At 42.0% G+C, this 20,954-nt stretch overlaps 2 protein-coding genes across 3 annotated transcripts in view; both read left to right on the top strand.

The window, feature by feature from the left end:
• The window catches only part of LOC138193024 (forkhead box protein J3-like), a 58,769-nt gene extending 54,733 nt beyond the window's left edge, over window positions 1-4,036 (top strand). For both annotated transcript variants that reach the window (XM_069140794.1, XM_069140795.1), the window contains exons 12-13: window positions 631-732; window positions 1,891-4,036. In XM_069140794.1, the coding sequence (XP_068996895.1) occupies window positions 631-732; window positions 1,891-2,015 (227 nt within the window). In that variant the 3' untranslated portion in view covers window positions 2,016-4,036. The remainder of the gene's footprint in view (window positions 1-630; window positions 733-1,890) is intronic.
• Window positions 4,037-4,780: 744 nt separating this feature from the next.
• pdpn (podoplanin) lies at window positions 4,781-15,289 on the top strand. Its single transcript, XM_069140996.1, has 4 exons — window positions 4,781-5,483; window positions 11,794-12,159; window positions 12,381-12,489; window positions 13,723-15,289. Exons 1-4 carry the CDS (start codon window positions 4,784-4,786, stop codon window positions 13,727-13,729), a joined length of 1,182 nt encoding a protein of 393 aa, XP_068997097.1. The 5' UTR covers window positions 4,781-4,783; the 3' UTR covers window positions 13,730-15,289.
• Window positions 15,290-20,954: the final 5,665 nt, after the last annotated feature.

Here is a 20,954-nt window from a genome sequence, read left to right as displayed (position 1 = left end):
CAAGTTCGATCAATTTCCTGAATATCATGTCATATCATAGTTTCATGAATTTGAAAATTTAGGAGGTACAAAAATTTCTACCAACAAAAGCCTCGTTGTTCAGTTTTTTTGTTATCACTTGTGACTGTCAGATTAATGTTGTAGTGGAATAAAAAAAATACAGCATTTATCCCTAAAACTTTGAAAATGAAATGTAAAGATTAAAATGCTTATGCTCCTCTGTACTCAATTTCCACTCTTGAAATATGCGTTAGTGAGTCTTTCTTGCCCAGGGACATCTCTGCACTTGCTCGCAGTGATGGAGGCTGAAGCTCAGGCCTTGAAGCTGAATTACAGTCTCTCTACGCTGTGCCATTGTTAGACCATTATATATTTACAAGGGAATTATGGGTGTCGTCAGTTTCACAGCATCTGAAGTAAAGATAAGAAGACGAGGGGATATTTCTTCAGTGGGAAATCCACTGAGTGACAGTAGATTCTGTTGGATTTCTCTGGCTTACCATAAGATGGCAGAGAAATTGTGTGTGTGCTCGATAACAGCTCGTGTTCCGCGAAGACAAGTATGCGTGTGTGAAAGTCGGGATACTAATCTGACAGTTAGTCATTGCCCTTTTGTCTGCTCTCCCACAGGGAACTTGTACATGGACTCGAGACAGAGTATCTCTTCTCTGATGGGCCCACCAGGATATCCTCACATGCCTCCCATGAGCAACACGGCTCCCACAATGACAGGTGACTCCTCCATCGCTCACTTAACAGGTCAGGAGGAGCCTGGAGAGATGCAGGGTATATGTGTCAATGCAGGTATTTGTATATGAGACATTTGGCAATGCCAGACTTCAATCAAGATAACACGTCATCATGTGGCACCGATAATAATGTTTAGTCTCTGCATTGACAACAGTTTGTCCTGATATCCCAAAAACAACTGGAGGGAGCTTCTTCAAATTTGGCACCAACGTTTACTTTGCCTCAATGATAAACTGATTACATTTTTGTGGTCAAAGGTCACCGTGACCTCATAAAACACGTTTGTGACCATAACTTTAATCCACTAATTATGATACAATTTCACACAGTAGTCTTAATAGTAGAAAGTGATAAAGTGATGACATTTTATATCCAAAAGGTGAACTGCCTCCGAGCATCATAATGTTCTGCAGAAATACTTTTCTGGACATTATTTAATGCCATAACGAGGAATTGAAGAGATTATGACCATATTTCACATGTGGTCAGATACTGAGTTGGTGACACTGATCTTGGATGTACACCTTAAAATGTGCTGATTGTATAGATCTTCTGTGCTGTCGGGCTAAAGATTTGTGTGAAGCATCCATGTTTTTGTTGCTTCTTTGCAGCAAAATCCATATTTGAAGTATTGTCTGCTGTCATGGCAACAACTGTGTAATCTATCAGAATCAGCTTTATTGGTCAAAGTCCTTCAAAGTCTTCATTTCATAGATTATATGAGTCAGACACGGATGTAAATAACAACTTTACTGGTTGGCGGAGGCGTAATTTTTTAAAATAATAATATCAATAGAGTCGTTACGATGGCTCACTAACACGAGTCACCACATCAGAATCACTTGTTATTTATACCAGTTTATGTGGTCAGGAATTTAATGAATTCGGGGTGTATTGTTTGACAAGATCATCAGGATTGCTGTTTTTGACTTGAGATTTGTGCACTTCGTGATCACGCCCTTGACATCGGGAGTCAGAGAGTCTGCAATTCAGACCCTATTTTTCTGTTCCAACTGTTTTTTTTTTTTTATCTTGCTCACATGTTTAAAAGAAAGAATTCAGGTCTCAGCAGTTAAACAGGAGCAGTATTGAAGTGAGTATCTCGTGTGTAACGGTATCTTCTTCTTTTTTCATGTTCAGGTCATCACAGCCAGCTGAGCCAGCAGCAGCAACAACACGCGCTGCCACCCGGACACTTTCAGGTGAGACGGATGCTCGCTGCTGACGACATCCAGGATGACTTCGACTGGGACTCCATTGTCTAAACTGAGCCGGCAGTCGAACAGAGAGATGAAGGGAGGAACTGGAAACGAGAAGGAGACACGGACATGATGTGTGATGATGCTGACGTGAGGTATGGAACTGGCCAACCTGCTCCTTTCACCTGTGAAGAAACCGACGACAATCCAACAGAAAACACGTGGGAAGTAACTTTTCTAATCTTGCTAGCCTTTTTTTTCTGATACAAGAAGCTGATGAGTTCAAAGACAATCATTTAAAAAAAAAAAAATAGAAACGGGATAGACTTGGACGTGTAAACGCACATCGTCCAAAGCAAAAGGACGTCCGAAGCCCTCTTAATTGTCTCATGCTGTCTCCCCCAGTGCCAACAGGGTTACAAGTCGCCAAAGTGTCGTCAAATCGTCTGTGAATTGTTTTCTTCTTTTCTTAAATGTGTTTCCTGCTTCAACTTGTGTCCAATGTCTGCAACATGTCACCACCTGTGACTGAAATGAACAGAAAACGTGTCCTCTCCAAACTCTCTGCAGAAAGTCACATTTTCTTTCACACACGTCCAAATATTTCATCCTTTCTTCCATGTAACATTTCTTTGTTCACTCTATTACTGGGCACCTGTGTGGCTGTGGGTCTTAACAACAATAACAACAGTTAGAAGGATGATTTTCGTAGAAGAAAATTATGGTGTATCCACCTGAATCAGAGCTGAGTGAAGCGCCACCTGCTGGTTCAAACAGGCACAGTTTTGTTTCACCTGCTTAAAAAAAGATCTATGCACTGTTCTTTCCTGATCTTTGTTCTGTCACACTGGACACAAATTTTAATCCTTTTTCAGTCTATTCTATCACTGAAATGCTCTAACCATAACTATGTGTGTGCTGCAGTCCATTGTGCCATGTTCTCAGGGTGTAATATTAACGTTCATCATCACATCTCTTTCATTTACATCTCTATATGTGAGGTTAACTGTGTGTCGTATGGTGCTGTTAGTGTTCAGATCCTGTTGGCGAACCGCAAGCGTCCCATAACTGTGGTCAAAAGGTTTCAAATCATCATCTGTCAGCTGTATAAGCTAAGTAATACAAAATATTGTGGAATAGGCTTCTCAGTAACTCAAACAACATCCGCTAATCAAACTGAAAACAAGACACTGGCCAGACTTGGACTTTGTCGACATAATACATCAGTTTCTGAGATATAATTTTGGAAAATGTGCATATCATTTATGAGCAGGCAGGGAAGGTTGGTTGTGATTTAAAGATGCCTCATTTAGGACAAGAAGAGCAGTTTTTGCACAACACCAAGCTTGATAGCATCTAGTGAATGACAGAAATAAAAGGAAACTTTATATTTCTTTGTTTCAAAAGAGATTCAAAAAAATAAAATAAATTAAAATAAATAGCAGATCAGCAAAGGAGAAAAGACTAAACAAAATGCTACACTTAGATTTTTTTTCACTGTGATGTTAATTTTGTCTGTGTGTACAGTTAGTGTGTGTAGTCCTCTTTGATTTCCTTCAGCATACAGCTCAAAAAACGCATATGAAACAAGTGAATTTCTGTGTATTAACACAGTGAAAGGTGGCATTAAAGTGCTTTTTGGTTCAGAAGATCTCAGTAATTGTTCAGGTGGTCAAAACAAGGTCTCATTGTAGAAAAAAAAAAGAAAAATACTCTTTATTATTACCATGAAATGCTGTATTACAGTGAACAGCATATATATATATATATATCTTGTATGTTTGTGTGTTGTTGTCCTTGTAAATAACAGTATGTTAACTCCTCTGTTTGCCCTTGAAAAACAAAGACTGGTAAAAAAAAACAAAAAAAAAAAACAGAAAGAGCAAACGGAGACCCGTATTTTGTTATTTGTCCTTCAGGAGACACATTATGTACATACCTTCAGTATATTGTAAATAAGTGATTTAAAAAAAAAAAAATCCTGGCATTGGCATTTTGTGTGTCATAAATAATCTGTGTATGGCGGTTCAGCAGTTAAAATCTGTTTCAGTGTTTATTAAAATGTCATTTTTACTGCACTAACCCCACATCTGCTGCTGTTATTTCATCAGCTGTTTGCATGTTTGAATTAACAGTCTTATAAAAAACAAACTTTAAGGGATGCCAGACAGATTTCTGAGCTTTACATGACTTTAAATCGAACAGGCTGCTCCTTGTTTGGAATATGTTTAAATTTTAAATCAGTTTTTTCAGGTAAAAGCTAAACTAACAGTAAGTTCAGTTTTGGTTGATAAAATAACCTATAGATTGTTGTCCAACAGGTGTCAGCCTAGTGCCAAGCAACACTTTGTTTGTCCTCTATCGCATGTAAACTGGACAGACCACCCATGCTTGCCCGTGTGAAAGTCACACAATGTTCTAACTGTATTTATGGCGCCTTTTCATTGGCAAACTGTTTAAAAAGCAGCTCTCTTGGTGCTGTCTGTCAGCCACAGATGTACGCTGCAAGCTTCTTGAAAGAACAAGATTGATGTTTTAGAGGATCAATACAGATGCATTACAGGTGTTAGATTCATTCAGTGCTTGCTTTTATTAACAGTTAAGTACTGTTAAAGAATGCTAAAGGTAACATAGTGGAGCTCTATTCTGTTATGTACTCAGCTCTTAACTTTGTGATTAAGGATCTTTCAAGACAACTCAAAGCTCTGTTTACATCTCTCTCCATTCATTCAGAAAGCATTTAAAACGCTCGTCTTGCTAAAGATCCAGTCTTTCCTTGATAAGTAAGTCAACTGTCATTTGATCTGTATTTCCAAGTGTGTGTTTGCTCGTGCATGCTGCTAATAATGCAGGGTTTGCAAACAGGAGTGCTGGCCTGGCTGTGCACCAAGGGGGAGAGCACGTCTTGCACGGGGCTGGACCACAAGGGCTTAAACCACCTTACTGCCCCTATCCAGACACCCTCCTCCCTACCCAACCTGCCCCTGGCTCCTCAGCCCGCCCAGCCCACCACCACCAGTACCAGCACCCCTCCTCCTCTCAGTCACTCACACGCACCCTCTTTTCTTTCTCCTGCAGTGTGCCAATCCTCTCTCTCCCTCTCGCTACACTTCCTCAAAGTGGCCAGAGCTCCTCTTTTTTTCGCTTATCCTCTCCACATCCCTCCACCTCTCTTTTTCTCCCTCCAGAGCGTCCAGCCCCGGCACGGCCCGTTCATCTTCACCCTCCACAAATTAAGAGGATCTCAGGCAGCTGCTGTCCCCAAACCTCCTCCAGAGACTTTATTTCCATTCTTGACCTTTTTTGGTCCATCACCTTTTCCCTCCGGAGAGGCCGGTCGGTGTGTGTCTGGCGTGTGCTCGGCGGTGTGTGGAAGGTCTCCGGTGTCGTGCTCTTTGCCCCCAAGGGAGTCCCGGAAGGTTTTGAGTGGAGAGAAGACAGGAGAAGAGGGTTTTTTTTTTCTCGCCACAATGAAAGCTCAGCTGTTACTCCTTGTGGCCCTGGTCGGCCCTTTCTGTGCCTTCACACATGCAAGTAAGTGAACTTTCAGCCCTCACTGTCCTGCTGTTAGCACACTGTGTCCCCTCTCTCCCTCTGCCTCCATGTGCCCGCACCACTCTTTGTCTGCTTTAATCCCTGTTGATTGAACAATAACAATCTGGAGGCTGGATTCAAGTGGGGAAAAATGTTCAGTTTTCATTTGTGTATTTATTAATAACATTATATGATTTCAATATTTGGAATTTTTTTTATATTAATGCTTTTATTAAAAATTCATCACTTAATACTGCTTATTTACAGCTGTAGTTTGACACCCGTGTTCCACCGTAGCTGAGAATCACCGAAACTTTGGCTGAAGGTGTTAATTTAACAAAGAGGGAGCGACTCAAGTGGATACTCAATGTTGATTTTTAACGGTTAACCTCGTCCCTCCTCACTATATTTGTCTCTCGTTTTCATGCCGTTACCCGCTATTGAGCTCTGAAGAAGAGGAAAAGTTTGATTTGCACACGAGGGAAAAATATGATGTAATAGCAGCCGCTATGCTGCCTCGTGTCTGTAAATTCTTGGCACAGCCAAAGAGAAGAAAGGAATATCCTTTGGAAGCCTCCCAAAAACAGAGCTCATACGCAGGGAGGGAGGGAGGGGACTGTAAACTGTAACGTACACCGTGCACATTTATCTGAAAGTTTATCCACTGCTTCCTCTCATTTTACTCCCGAGTCTCTCATTTCTCTCTTGCTGCAACTTTCATCCTTTGACTCTGATTTTTTCTTTGTTTTGCGTCTCTGCTCGGTCTCCTGTCTTTCTCTCACTATGTATGTTTTCCCTTCTTTCGTTCCCTCTGCTTCCTTCCTTTGCCTTGACCAGCACTATTTGCCCAGGGGAAGTATAGCAGGCACCAGGGGGGGGGGGGAGCTTGTGGGAACTGTAGGGCAGGGCTGGTTTGCGTGTGTGTGTATTAATAGAGAGAAGCTCTATATTTAAGAGGGTCATATGGATGAGAGAGGAGCAAGAGATGTGATGAGCTTTAAGAGAGGGACCCCACCCTCTTTTACTTTTACCCGTATGTTGTTAGTCACCCCTTGGCATTTACCCATCTTTGGTGGGGTATCGAACATTACCACTTAACCCCCCCCCCCCACACACACACACACACATACACACACACACTTCTCTCTCCCATCGTCTCTTAACAGCCCTCCGCCTTTCTCTAACTCTCTGCCCCCTTCCCTTGTTCCAACTTCATGAGTCTAACCCTGGGAGAAGGCGCTGGTGTAGACACGGGGTGGTGATGGGGGGGACAAAAAGGGGATGGGTCTATTTTTATACAACAACCTTTACCGGTTGACATGCCTGCCCCATTTCCATTGAGGTTTACTCTGAAAAAGCAAGTTCTTAAACTCTCAGAAAGATTCTTGATTCTGCTCTCTGCGCTTCACGAAAAAGAAGAGAAACAAAGGAAGTCGCTCGCTCCACATCTGCAGCCTCACAAATGAGGTCTTTTAACTCCATGTTGCCTGCTCACTTAACTAGGAAACCCCATGAATCCTGTAACCCCCCCCCCCCCCCCCCCCCCACACACACACACACACACACACTCACCCTCACACACACCCCACCCCACCCCTGGTCTCCCTCTTAATGAGTTTTGTCTGCCTTGCTGGGCCAATAACATCCCGTCACATCTGGCTGCTGAAGGGAGAGGTCAATGCCCTTTGTCCGTGCCCAGTCTTAGAAATGACTCAAATGTTGCGCTCATACTCCAAATATGAGACACATGCCTGTAAATGAGGAATGAGCACTTCTCACGTCAACTGAGTCTCATTTCGAGGAGAAAAAAAAACGCTCAGTCATACTTCTAAAAATTTCCGCAAGGAGAAAGAAACATCTGTTTATGGAAAGGAGGCTGAGGCCGGTTTAGCCCGGACCAGGCACACACCCTGACAACCTGAGGCTGGTGCTTCAGCTTCTCTCAGAAGAGAGTGAAAGTCCAGAAACATGTAGACATCAGAAGCTGATTGTTGGTGCCTTCCCTGTGAGCACAGATGCAAATGTCTCAAATCACTAGCACCTACATGTCTTGTGAGGTGAGACATGGTGGAAGAGAAAATGACAAAGAAAAGTAGAGCTCCTGACAAAGGAAGGCTTACACAACTGAGCAGGTGTTTTATGATGTGGGAGTTGGATTTTGAAGGTTAGCAAGATTAGAAATAGATCAAGAGGCTTGCTTGATAAACTTGTAAAGGTCAGAGATCTTGTTTTCATCACGGTTATTTAATTTTGTTTGAAAAAAAGTTACAGTGCAACCTGTTTATTTTGTCATTTCTACGGTAGTTGCGTTTCACGTCATCTCATTCATTGCATTCTTGAAATGTAATCGCGCTTGTAAGGCCGAAGACTAAAGGCCTACTTGATCTGGTGCCAGTTTGTCTCCCCCCCCCCCCCCCCCCCCCTCTCGGTGATGGAGTCCAGATGGAACCTGCTGAACATCCTCTTATCCAATTTAGACCAGGAGGAAAAAAACATCAGTTCCTGTATGAGTGTGGACACTTATTGTGTTGCGTCTGTGATAAGAGGGGCTGAGAATATTCCACTCAGGCCTGTCTCCTGCCCTAAAATCCCCAGGGGTGCGTTGCATGGCACACCCCAGGATCTTTGGAGATGTCTCTCACTGGTTTAGCGGGGTAGGCTGCAGCCTCTCATGCTGGAGCGGTGAGGTGGGCAGGACGCCTGTATCTCTCTCATTTCCCTCCTTCAGCGCTGCAAAAACATTCCTGGGCTCAAAAGGTGGACACACTCACACTCCCTCACATCGGCTGCATGGACACTTCCCCTCCCACACACCACTGTGAATTTGGATCACACACACGAACCTCAGTGGCATCTGATTGTGATCGTAATGGATGGAAGCTGCTACTCCCTTGATTCCTGTCTCACACTGCATATTGTTGCGTCCCTCCTTCGCTCTTTCACACTCTCTGTAGGTTTGTTTTTATGTCAGGCAAGAGCGAAGTCTCATGTGGGAGCTGCCACCTTTTTCGCACAGCTTTTTTTTTTTTTTTTGCTGTGTTTCTTCACAGTACCACTTCTTTGTCTTTTGACCTGCCTGCCTTTTACACTCCACCTCACATTACCTTTCTTGTGCAACTGCATCATTGAAGGCCTTTTTAAGGAAATTGCGAGACCAAAGTTTATCCACAAGCCTTTTTATTTATCTTAATAGTTTTTTACTACATTTTTATATTTTTTTATATTCTGTTGAAGCAACCCCTTTAATGACCATTTTGCAAAGATCCATAGGTTTATAGGCATAAAGACATGCAATATAAACTGGGTGGCACTGGCTAACCTTTGTTGAGTGACAGGATGATTTTAGGCAGGTAGATGTATGTTTCAGGCATGCTTGACATGGAAATGAGTGCGAGAGCGTGTGTGGTCAAACTGATGTCAACAGGTATAAAATGACCCGAGTGCACCACTGAAAATGACTGGTAATTAGCAAAATGATACAGTTATTGAGACGTTTCTCAGTCTAGGATTAAAAGAAAGAAAAAGAAGCAGGGACTACTTCTGACTGTCGAGTTGTCGCACAGTAGCCTGTTCTGGGGTGTTAACGTGTCTGGTCATCATTATCAGAAGTCTGAGTATCGAGGAGTGCAATTAAACAAAGCTCCCACATGTAGAGAAACTGTCCTTCAACTGCTTGATCCAGACTAAAACTCTGTGTGCTGGTAGAAATCCTCACCAGCTTCAGGGGTCCTGTTCGAGGCCTGACCCTTTGCTCCGAACCCTCTAAGGATTAACACAGGGTCACTTACATATTAACCTTTACACATAGTAACACATCTCGCTGTAAGCAGAGACAGACCGAGTCCACAGTGAAATCTAGCAGCTGAAGGGACACGGGTCTGCTGCTCCCCGGCTTCTCCGTTTTGAAACATACCAGTCCCTCAGAGCTCCCCTCCACTCTCCTGCCCTCCTTTTTTCTCTCTTCCTTTCTCTCCAGGGATTCGGTCTTCTCAAACGCTTCAGCTGCAACAGACCTGTCCTCAAGGAGTGGTCATGGAGAGGGAGACAGGCGAGAAGTAAATTAAAAGGCAGAGAGAGGCTGTAGCTGCAGCACTCACTAATGCAGCTGTATTAACCCAGGAGGGTTCGCGCAGTGGGGAGGAAATACTACTCAGAGCTAATTGTGGGAACTGTACACATAATGAAACAATTGTTAGTGGAGGTTGAGTGGGCGATTACACATAGTGTACAGCCATAGTCTGTGAAGCACAAACCATTTTATCATCGCTTACAGACATTCCAAACAAACAGTCGGAGTCGCCATCTGAAAACCCCCTTCAATAGTCGGCCGCAGTGGGAACAAATGTTTTGTTATATTTACCCCGCCTGTTGCTAATGAAACACGCTAGCCAGTGCTGGACGGCACCGGTTGTTAGACAAGTCCAGCCATTCAAGAGTTATTTTTACCCTTGTAAAGTATTCTCTATTATTTCAAGTATTTAGAAGAACAGGACAAAATGGAGATGGAGAGAGCATGATGTCAGAGTCTAAGTTTAGAAGAATTACACACAGGCTCGTTCCTGCTCTGTACTGTAAGATAGCTTTAAGGGAGAAGTTTTTATTTTTCCAAAGAGAAGGAGCTATCTCAGGCCAACATCTTGTCAGTGGAAACTTAACTGCAGACTGTAATTTTGGTGCCACACTGAAATCTTCCTCCTTAATTTCGAAGCAGTGCTGTCCAGGCTGAGCTTTCAGTTGTGGCTGGAAGGATGCTGAAGATGGAGCTGGGGTTATTGCAGGGAAATGATTAGGTTGAACCCAGACCGGTTCACAGTCCAGACCCTGATGAAAGACACAAGGATAAATACATGTCTTTATACAGGAGGGACAAAATGTTCATCTTTTCTTCTTTTTTTTTTTTTTTTTTTACTGCAATCGCAGATGGACTCCTGAGCTCGGACAAAGCCTGTCTTTAGATGTTAAATATCCGAAAAGTTTGATGTTTGACACGTTCATATGACTTTTAATAAAGAAAAGAAAAACATGTCTGACATTTCACCATGATGTCATCCATCATTTTATCAAACCTTCCTGAGAAGACTGACTCTAGAGAAACTGGAAATCGTTCAGTTGCGTTCGTTCCAACGCGTCCAGGCGTTGTCCCTGCAACCCCACCCTCCAGTGACTGTGCATATTAAATGGCTAAGGGTTCACAAGCCTTCCCGCGCTCTCCTTACACACCGGCTGTTGCTGCAGCAGCTTACTCCACAGGAAATGAGGCAGAGGATGTGGCACATGAGAATGCAAGCACTCGGCTCCAAAGACAGGATGGAGGGGTGGAGGAGGGGTGGAGGAATGGAGGGAGGATGTACGCTTTGTGAAGTCACTGGGCGGGGTGTTACAGTAACCATGTGCTGATCATGGGAGAATCGCTACGAGAGAGGGGAAGAAAGAGGAGAGGTTGTGTTATGACATCATGGTATTGGGGAAGAATCTAAACATGTATTTTGTTCATTTTGACCTTTTTTGAAACCCATCCTGACACTGGAAAATCTTCTGTGTCAGTTACCATGTTGTCCTGCTGCAGCACCTAATACTTCAACAGTCAGGACAATGTATAGGCACGCTGCTGTGGGTCCCTACAATCATTTATTATTCTAATGCATTGTCCTCTTATATAATGGTATTGTTCCAAAGTTCCCTTTTTGATATATAATGATAAATTCGTAGTTATCTAAATGAATTGGAACAGGAAAGTTTTATAAACTTTAACTCATCGGGTTGAATATTGACTTGACTTTAGTAACTTTAGTAAAAACAAAATGTAGTACATACATACATAGCAACATAATGCTGTGCTCACATTAGTAAAGTTTAATCCAAATTGAGAAATTAAATTATGGTTAAAATACAATTTGATTTGTTTTCAATACTTAAAAATTAAGTTTTACATTTACAACCACCACACTGCTCAGCAAGTAGAAAATTATTTAACAGGAATATTTGTAGCTCAGAGAAACAACGCTTTTCCCAACTCATTTAATCTCAGCTGCACCATAGGAACACACAGATACCAGATATCAGCAACATGCATACTTTAAATAGCTCCTTTCAAAAACAAATTACAGAGACATACTGTAAATATTATAGAGGGAAACGCAACAATTCATCCTTGAGAGGTATCTCTTTTTTTTTTAATAATAAAATAAAACCTCTGACAGAGCTCATGGTGGGCAGCAGTCTGCCTCAACTGGTTAGAATGAGAGGAGAAGGAAGAGAGAAAAGATGAGTATTAAACCTATGTGATCTTTCTACTAATTACTCTCCCCAGGCCCCACAGAGATCCCTACAGGCCTCAACAGTGGTACCACTGAGAGAGTAACAGAGGTCATCTATATCACCGAGCCTTCAAAAGAGGAACTCACTGCTGTCACCAGACCCCCTGCAACTAAACCTGCGTCGGTCCCTGAAGTTACCACAGTGACTCCCTCTGACACATTCACTTCCGAAGAGGCCGTCGTTGCTACAAAAATCCCCGCCAACACTATAACTGCGGCACCAGAACCTCTTCTCACTGACGCTCCTGTTTTCGAGACCAAAGGCACCACTGAGGACACAGAGGCTGTGGACAAGCCCGAGATGACAATACCTGCCAAGGTAGACGCCACTGAAGAGGTGGTCATTGTAAGCCACACAGGTGAGGAATGTGTTGGATGGAAGCTGGAATAAATATGACCCCAATGATCAGATATGACTCTCCTCCCATTTTTCCATTCCAAAACACGGTATCTTTCTCAGAGGTTCTTCTCATAGGGAGGTAGATGGTATTTCATAGGGTCTTCATAGTATCATAGAACTAGTAACATCAAATGCAAACTGTTATTAAAAAATGTATATGTCTAAACTCTTGTCTCACAGATGAACTGACCTCTGGCCATGTGGTCGGCATTGTGATTGGTGCCATATTGGCAGTGATCATCGTCATCGCCGTGGTGATTGCTGTGGTGAGGAGGATGGGCAAATACTCGTAAGTACCTAACCTCTCCTGGTGGACACACACTCACACATATACACAGAGAGAGCTTGAACCCATGTGCACTGAGTCATCACTTCTGGCTTCCTCTAAATATGGAATCTAAATGCACAAGCATTTAGTCATCACCGACACATCCAGTGATGAAATAAAACAGGCAATGATGTAATGAGAGTTGTTCTGTGAGACAAGCTGACCTCAAAGAGTCGAGCACAAACTCCATAGCATTTCAACCATAATAGGTCTCCGGGTGCTGGACATATTTGAGCGTTGACGTTCGCTCGTGTGAGTGAATCCTTCCAAGAGACAGGATTCCCATGGACCACATATTCCCACGGACTACACCCTTCCCTTATGACAAGACGATGATAATGATTGATGATAATAATTATGCATGTTTTTTGTGTCACAGGTCTGCCAGGAACAAAAAACCTGCCAAAAAAGACAGCACTATGGTTTCTGTAAATTTCACTATTTGATTCTTTCAGCTAATCACTTTAACCTCTCGCCCACCTTTTTACAGATATGTAACAGATATATCTTTTCCCCCTCAAAAAACGAAACTACTGACAAAGCCTGACAGTTGTTGCTCCTTTGGCTGACACACAGTCCCATGCTTGTAGGAGGAAAATCGAGCATTCATGGTGACAAGTGGCTCTCTTTTGGCCTTCACATTAACTTGTTTATTGACTCAGTGTCTGCCTACATGGCCAGTGGTCATCAGGTACACTGGTTTTATATCAACAGCTTGATCTGATCCCTACAAACAGAGGGCTTGTGTTCATCAAAAGTGGAGTTGCAAACTAAAGTCATCAATTTCTGTTTGTTTGTTTTTTGTCCAAGGAACTAATAATTGAATTTCATTTGGTAATCGGTGTATTTAAAAAACATTTTTCTCAGTATATTGGACTGAATCTTTATGAATTGTCTAAAAACTCATCTTGTCAGCTCTCAAAATGCTTTAAATCCAAATGTCTCCCTTTTTAAGCCTCTTATGTAAACCTTGTACTGTTTCCCTTTTTTGTTTTTTGACCTACATCTTTAATCTGTTAATTAAATCTACAAACCAGCTTTTTTCACCTCCCATATTTTTGTCCATATCCATGTTCCCCTAAAAGTGGAGATTTTAATTGTAAATAACACAGAACTAGCCCACAAATAAATTAACTTCATAATAATCCTCTTTTTTTTTCAATCAATGATGGGCTCTCTGTTTTTGTCCCACAGCCCTTGAGGAAGAAGAAGGCCAAGCAGCAGGAGCGCGCAAAGTTCTGGAAATTCTGAACTACTGAACTGTGACGTCATTTCTGATCATTAAAAACAAGCACGATACCAGAACTAAACTAATCTAACAAGGACTCTGGACTGTTGCCAAAAAAAATTAAAAAAAGAGAGGGGGGAGGGAAGTTTGTGTGCATTAATGTATATACTGCATGTATGAGACAAGAGGGGAAGATGAGCCAACATCCTCACCTCCCCTGCTTTACCTCCCTGATCCCCATGAGCTGCTGTTACAAAAAGCTCCATCTGCCCCTACTTCCCTTGAAGAGAACAAAACAAGGGGACAGCGGGATGTCACAAAGAATTGCAGGGCTTTTGTAATGCATTTTGTAGAAAAAAAGAGAGATGAAAGGGATTATCTGACATCTCAGGGGAAAAATTCTCTCCTTTAAAGTGATGTAGTGACTGACTTAGTTCATGTTGAGAAAATGGGAAATACAGACAAAACAAAAGGAGGCTGGGGTTAGGAAAGAAAGCAAGGAGTACTGTTCCACAAGATGTATATACAATGCAAGGGGACTACATAGTATACAGCTAATGACTTTCTCATACGTTGCAGTTGCATAGGCTAGCATTTGATATAATGGAATACGCAGTATGTACAGGCAGCCTTTGGCTATTGTTGTGGCTTAAACACCCCTGAGCACCAGTTCGAATATTTTCTCGTGTAGCCAGAATCCCTGACATGTTGGCCAACTGTATGAAGCACCCTGTGCAGAAGTTGTAGTCTGACATAACACTCATGAGCTCTGAGGGCCAGCAGAAAAGAAAAGGCACCCTCATTTGCAAGAGTAACGTGACATTCTGCCCACTTTAACACTGACATATAAAAACCTAATACATATCTGTGAAATTTAGCAGAAGGGTTTGTGCCACTGTCTCTGGTTATCTCTAGCTAGCTTGGAGGATTTTAACTTTTGAAGTGCATTATTAATGTGAATTTGATTGTACTTTTGATCTGACACCCATTCCAAAAAGAACAACTTGGATGACTTGTGGCTTATTCGTTATACAGGCTTACACACCGCCAGCGGTTGTTAGACATAGTGATAACATTGTCATGACAATACATTCATAGTACTTCTGTTCATAGTTAGATTACCAGAACAGTCATCCAGTCTTTGAATTGAGCTAAACACAGATTGCGTGCACAGGATGACAGTTTATAGTTGCACTTAGTTTTAGTGCAGTGTTGGGCAGTTTTGCTGCTTTTTGTTATTTTTGCAATTGTAAGTGTGCTAAATGGGTGTACAAATAATGAAGTCTCAGCTTACCCCTGCTTGCTTTACGACCTTGTTTAATATGTGCACTGAATGAGTGGTGTAATGTTTAATGAATAGGCTTTAGACACTGCAAATGTTTGCAACGATACGTGTTTTGTTTCCTCCCTTCTGCTTTGCCGCATGCTATCACTCCTCTTTGGGTCTTTCATTTGTGCCATCCGATTCGTTCAAGCCTTTTATTTAATTGCAGTGTTTTTGTTCATACTGTTTCAATAAAAAACTGAAAACACTCCAAGAAATATGTCGCCAAATTCTTCACTAAAAGCTCTCCTTTGTCTTTTATGCGTGAAAATATGTCCAGATAGCTATTTCAAATATCTGTTTATTGTGTCCTAGTCATCTCCTGTCAATTAGATTACGTCGCCACTAACATGGAAACGTCTACAAGTGAACACATTGACTGCATTCACTCCTAAATACTTGACAGTTAAAAACTCATGACTTTAAATTTGTATTTCCAAGTGCAACATTATTAACCAGTATTAACCAGTTTCCACAGGGGCAGCATCCAGCTGACCGCTCTGATTGGCCCATTCAAGTAATGCTTCAAATTTTCGAAAAAAAAAAAAAAAAAAAAAGCAGGCGGACAAACAGCACCAAATATGGAGGAGCATATGGCCTCGAGTCGTTGAGTCGGTTGAGCCCTCTGACAGTTAGGTGTGTTTTTTGTGTCATGTTGTGGAGCTTTTCATACGGTGCTGTTAAGCTGAGGCAGGGCTCCAACAGTAGTCTGTTAGTCGCACAGAGAGATGCTCTGTGTCTGGCTCCCTCTCCTCCGTGTGGTTTTAGGCAGCGGCCCAACACCCACCACCCCAGCCCCTGCCCCAACGGCGAGCTTCATAACTCTCTTTAGCTCACTCTCTCGCCTCAGACTTTGGGGAACAATGGAGTCTTTTGAGAGGGGCAAATGGAGAGGCTATGGGCCGTGGCTGTGAAGCTGCTTGCCTCTCTCTCCCCTTCAGCAAGGGGGGAATTCTGTTCATCGCTACAGGGTGGAGTCACTTCCTGGGTGGGCCCGGCATCGGTCATGTGCTTTTACATCCACACACAAACCAAGAAATATTTGAAAAGAGACAAACTCAGTGCCCTCTGTGCAGATGAACACATGGTAAACTTATTATAACTGTCATGCTGCAGCAAAATGTCTCGGCGAAGGCAGCTTTTAAGACACACCATAAAAGTGTGATTTGCAGAGGAAAGTCGCAGTCAAATTCATGACACATCGTTTCAACAGTACACAGACAGGTCTATGTCTCATCTTTAATTATCTGACTCAAGACCGCCTGTTAGTGTGGTGTGTGCAGGCATAAATATGAGTGCAGTATGAGTACATTTTGGGTACAGAAGCTATGTGTATTCACTTGTTTGTGAGGTTTGCACATGTTACATACAGTATCTGTTTATACATATTTGTGTACATAAGAAATTTATGTGATTGTCAGAGGTTAGTCACGACACAAAGTTTCCCTCCCTTTTCCTGTGCTCGTCTGAGAGGAAGGAAGAAACTGCTCAGCTCCAACAGACTGATGGATACAGCAAACATATTTCCTTCTAACTTAAAGCAGGCCGGTTTATTTCGGTTTGTACAGTGGTAACCAGAAATACATGGTCACTCCTAGCTGCCTGTTTGTGATATATTCCACACAGAGGAGACTCTAAATTGGTTATCCGGTCTGTTTGTAGAAAAGCTGTTGATGCTCACTCAGCAAAAAATAATCCCAACAGTTTAAAGAAAGCACAGATTGTATAACAATGACAGTTTGTAAATGCAGGGTTGAAAATAAACATCGGGCATTCAGCTAATTCTGTAAGATTTGTTGTTTGCAGCTGCAGCAGCTTGTCTTATATGACATTTGGGCTTGTAGCCTGTCTGTGCTCACTCTTATCAATTTGGACAACAGATAACTATGAAGTTCTACCTTGTCAAGATGTTTTATAGTTGTTAAAGTATTTAAAGAAAGGATACAAAACACTTTCTGTTCTGGAATAAGAAATCGCAGCGGTAAACATTTACATAAGAGAGTACACCCGCCCGGAAATGGGAAAGCAAGGGAAATAATAATCTTTTAAAAAAAATTAAAAATCAGCTCTACATTAAATAGCCATTAATTATTTTTCCACAAGTACCACAAGACAGTTTTTACACTTTTTTTTTTTCTATTTTACTTTTTTTTTTTTTTTTTTTTTTTACATACATACTGTAATCTCCAGTCATCTTATGTTATTTGAACAAGCAGTAAAAGGGTTGTTGTTTGCACTGCGTGGTGACAATGAAGTGGTACTTTGGTCTCAGTTCTTCCTGCTGTTGAGTTGCAACTAAAACTTCACAGCACCAGAAATTTGTTGTCATGTTGTCCGTTCATCCATTGTAGTAATATCTATTCTGGGTACATTTTAAGAGAACGTGGACAACCTGTCAGTAAATCTTGCCTAAACACACCAAGTATATGCAACTACATTAATTCAATACATGACCGTGTTTCTTTTGTTAAAACGTATGTATAGGACAAAACTAGATTAGCTGACTGGATTCTTGCAAAATTTTATATCGTGTGTGGTTAACAAAAACATGATGTTTTCTGTCATCTGCTTTGTTCACTTCACCTTGTTTAAAATCAGATCACCTGATTATATATTTCAAAAGAGTCTTGCATTCATTTTGAGAAGCATTGCTCCATTCTCTAAACGCACTTGTCTTCATCGGATCATGAACATCACAGCTCACACTGAGAGTCATCCTTAATAGGTTGACACATTCACACCTATCACCAGCATAGACCTGCCAGTTGACCAGCCCTGTGTTCCCGTGGTTGTGGGAAGAGACTGGATTATGTGTAGGAAACACATGCAAAAAAAAAACCCACAAAGAGACATGCAGGCTCCACAGGGAAAGGAATCCCCTGGGCAGGGTATAAATCCGTTTGTCATAAAGTTTACTATGTCAGAAAAAGTTTTAAAAGATACCCATAATTCAGTGCCTTCACAAAGCCACTATCTGGGACATGATCTCTCCAAACTGTTGGCCAAAATGCACTTGTTGGATAAATTGATGCTTGGTTTAAATGGAGATAAAATATTGTTTTAGTTCCAAGAGACAAGACACTGGTGTGAACAAGTTTTCCATATATGTCACTAATTTATGTTCTTACACTCCAGTGCTCATCTCACAGAGTTGACATTAATACCGTCCCACGGTGACTGGAGCTCTGCAGAAGTGGAGGTCTGCCTGCGTGCAACGAACCCCACATGCCAGGCCCGGGGAGTGCAGGGGTTTGTGATGTCATGACAAGAATGTCAGCCCATAGGCCTTTGAGTGCCACAGACAGCTGGGCCCAAGGGTGGATGCGGGTGGGGGAGCGAGGCAAGGTCCACAAAGTTGGGGAAGATAGTGTGTCTGTGTGTGGTCAGAGAGAGTGTGGCTGGCACAGTAGATAACACAATCTTGCCAGTGTGGTGGGACAGATAAACAGATGCAGTTAAAGGGGAGATGGATTAATGTGGTGTGTGTGCTAATAAATGTGTTTGTGCAGTATGTGTGCATATGGCGTGCTACATTATGGGGATCGGTGTGATCTCCAAAATATGTGTGTACAAAAGTGAGAAAGGGGCAGTAGTTTTGGAAGACACGTGTGTTTATTGGACTTTAGGGGATTATTTGCCAGTGAGTGTGGTGTGTGTGTGTGTGTGTGTGTGTGTGTGTGTGTGTGTGTGCCGTCAGCACATAAATATACAGTACAGTGGCCTACAGTTGTGTGCACGTATGTGCAGCATCATGTGTTTTTGTACTGTACATTTTGTACTTGTGCTCCGAGGTGTCCACATTTACATACTTCTCCCTGCACATCTGGCATCCCACACCATGAAGCAATAAAATTTTGTCCAAGTGGCATGACATGTTGTGTGATCACAGGCGAGTCTTTGTGTGCGCTGTGTGGCACACATGTTCTATAAGAGGGCCTTGTTGTTTCATACCAAAGTCTTGCGCAGTGATCTGTCTGATACACAGAGACATTGTGGACCACCTCTCCCTCTTTTCTCTCTTTGTCTCTCTTGTCTTATATGTTCATGTGGATGGTGAATGTTTCATTGTGCACAGAGACATTGGCACGAACAGGCGCCTATTGCCACAGGGTCTGGGTCACACTTTGTTTCGGTTTACTTTCATAGTCACTCAGCTTCCTGTTTGCTTTTAATGTTATCTTCAAAGATATTAATAACTGTCAAATCTTTTGGCATCACAAAACTAAATGCTAAAAGCTTTTTCTTATTGTTCATATTTGATTTGTTTATTGTACTTTTATCTCTAATGCAGTGGCTACAAGAGCTAAACAGTTAACTTCATCAGATGCGAATTAGAGTGTACACATTCATACCTGCAGGACTAGATGTCCACATGCAACCACTCACATACATGTGAAAACATCATAACGTAGGTATGCAGAAGTGCTGTTTCCTGTTACAGCTGACAGCAATGCAAAAATGATCAAAATAAACCAATAAATAATTAAAAAAGTGGCCAAGTACATTTTAAAGACCTCACCTATGTAGGTAGCCTACACGTTAAGTCCTCAAATGTCACCCACCATTGTGACTGCCTCTCTCACAAAGCTTAAGAATTGTGTTTCCACGTTCATGTCAACATACGGTATCGTATAGTAAACATGTTGAGCTTTAACTTGGCAGTGAAACATGTTGTCAGTTTGATCACAGGCAGATGATGTTTCTCACCTGATTAACTTCTCAGAAATCACTTGACATATGCTACAGTTGTAGCTTTACAGACACATTATCCATGTGTACTTCAGGTCAGCATGCAGAGTTAGGAGCCTTTAAGCTTTTGCAAAGGGCCACTGCTAAAATGTGTTATCTGTAAAGCCACATTTGAATCTCTAATCATGAAAAACATGATGCACAGTTTGCTGTTTGATAGTGATATTTTCTGCAAGTGCTCAAATACTTTCAGTTCTAGTGAAACTCATTCCTACAACTTTGACTGCTTAACCATGCGTCTCACACGGCTTCCAGGCGGTCAGCACCTGCTTATACGATGATTTGACGTATGTGTCTGACGAGCAGCCCCAATAGCGAAGGCCTCATTATAATTTCACAGCTGCAATCGCCATCAGCTGTGAAAGACATGCTGGAGCACTCGGCATGTCCACAGTGACTTATACCGTGACAAGCTGTATATAAATAAACACAATCGGAGCCAACTTGCCACCGAACTAAGAATCCAATGGCAAACAGAGATGGTTCCTCCAGTTCAACACTGTAGCAGCAACTTTACTGCAAAGTTTGGGAGGTTGAACTTAAATACAGAGAAGGAGAAAAGTCTGAATACAGAGAGAGGCCTGTTATTTATGATCTTTCATTACGGCTCGCAGAGGTCTGGCATGTAGTTTGATAGTGAAACACCACTCGGCCCACATGCACCATTACAACAAGATACCAACCATGCATGTGCCATAAGAACACCACCCATGTGCTGCACAATGTCCGAGATGCATTTGTGGGGTCCGTTGGACTCCTACAGATTCTCTCAAAGACCTTCTCTGATGAGGTGGAAATAATGCCATGTGAGACCAGATGGTTGCTTTCTGCCAGTGTAGGTGTGAGCTTTATGTGAGCCAGTGCCTTGTGATTCAGTTGACAATTGTTGAGGGAAACAGAGAAGTGGTCTGGGGAGGAGAACGCACACATACAAGAACACATCATTAATCTTCAACTTGTCAGCACAATGTGACTTCTGTTTTCTCAACAGCTGTTCAACAGAGATGACAATGGAAATTAAAAAGATTGAAATATGGCCTAAATATCTAACTGCATCATCCAAATTAAATACTGAGCATTTACCAATATATTAACAAAATATTTTTGCAAGTAAAAAGTGTATGC

This window comes from Embiotoca jacksoni, unplaced genomic scaffold (genome assembly GCF_022577435.1).
Source record: "Embiotoca jacksoni isolate LCO1_2020_lvr unplaced genomic scaffold, fEmbJac1.0.p SCAF_9, whole genome shotgun sequence".
In the NCBI taxonomy this organism is placed as follows: Eukaryota; Metazoa; Chordata; class Actinopteri; family Embiotocidae; genus Embiotoca; species Embiotoca jacksoni.
This window is presented reverse-complemented; position numbering and strand designations above follow the sequence as displayed.

Coding starts and splice junctions, on each gene's coding strand:
- pdpn (XM_069140996.1), top strand. CDS start 4,784: ATGCTGCTAATAATGCAGGGTTTGCAAACAGGAGTGCTGGCCTGGCTG. Junction 5,484..11,793: donor CTGTGCCTTCACACATGCAA/GTAAGTGAACTT, acceptor TACTCTCCCCAG/GCCCCACAGAGATCCCTACA. Junction 12,160..12,380: donor GGTCATTGTAAGCCACACAG/GTGAGGAATGTG, acceptor CTTGTCTCACAG/ATGAACTGACCTCTGGCCAT.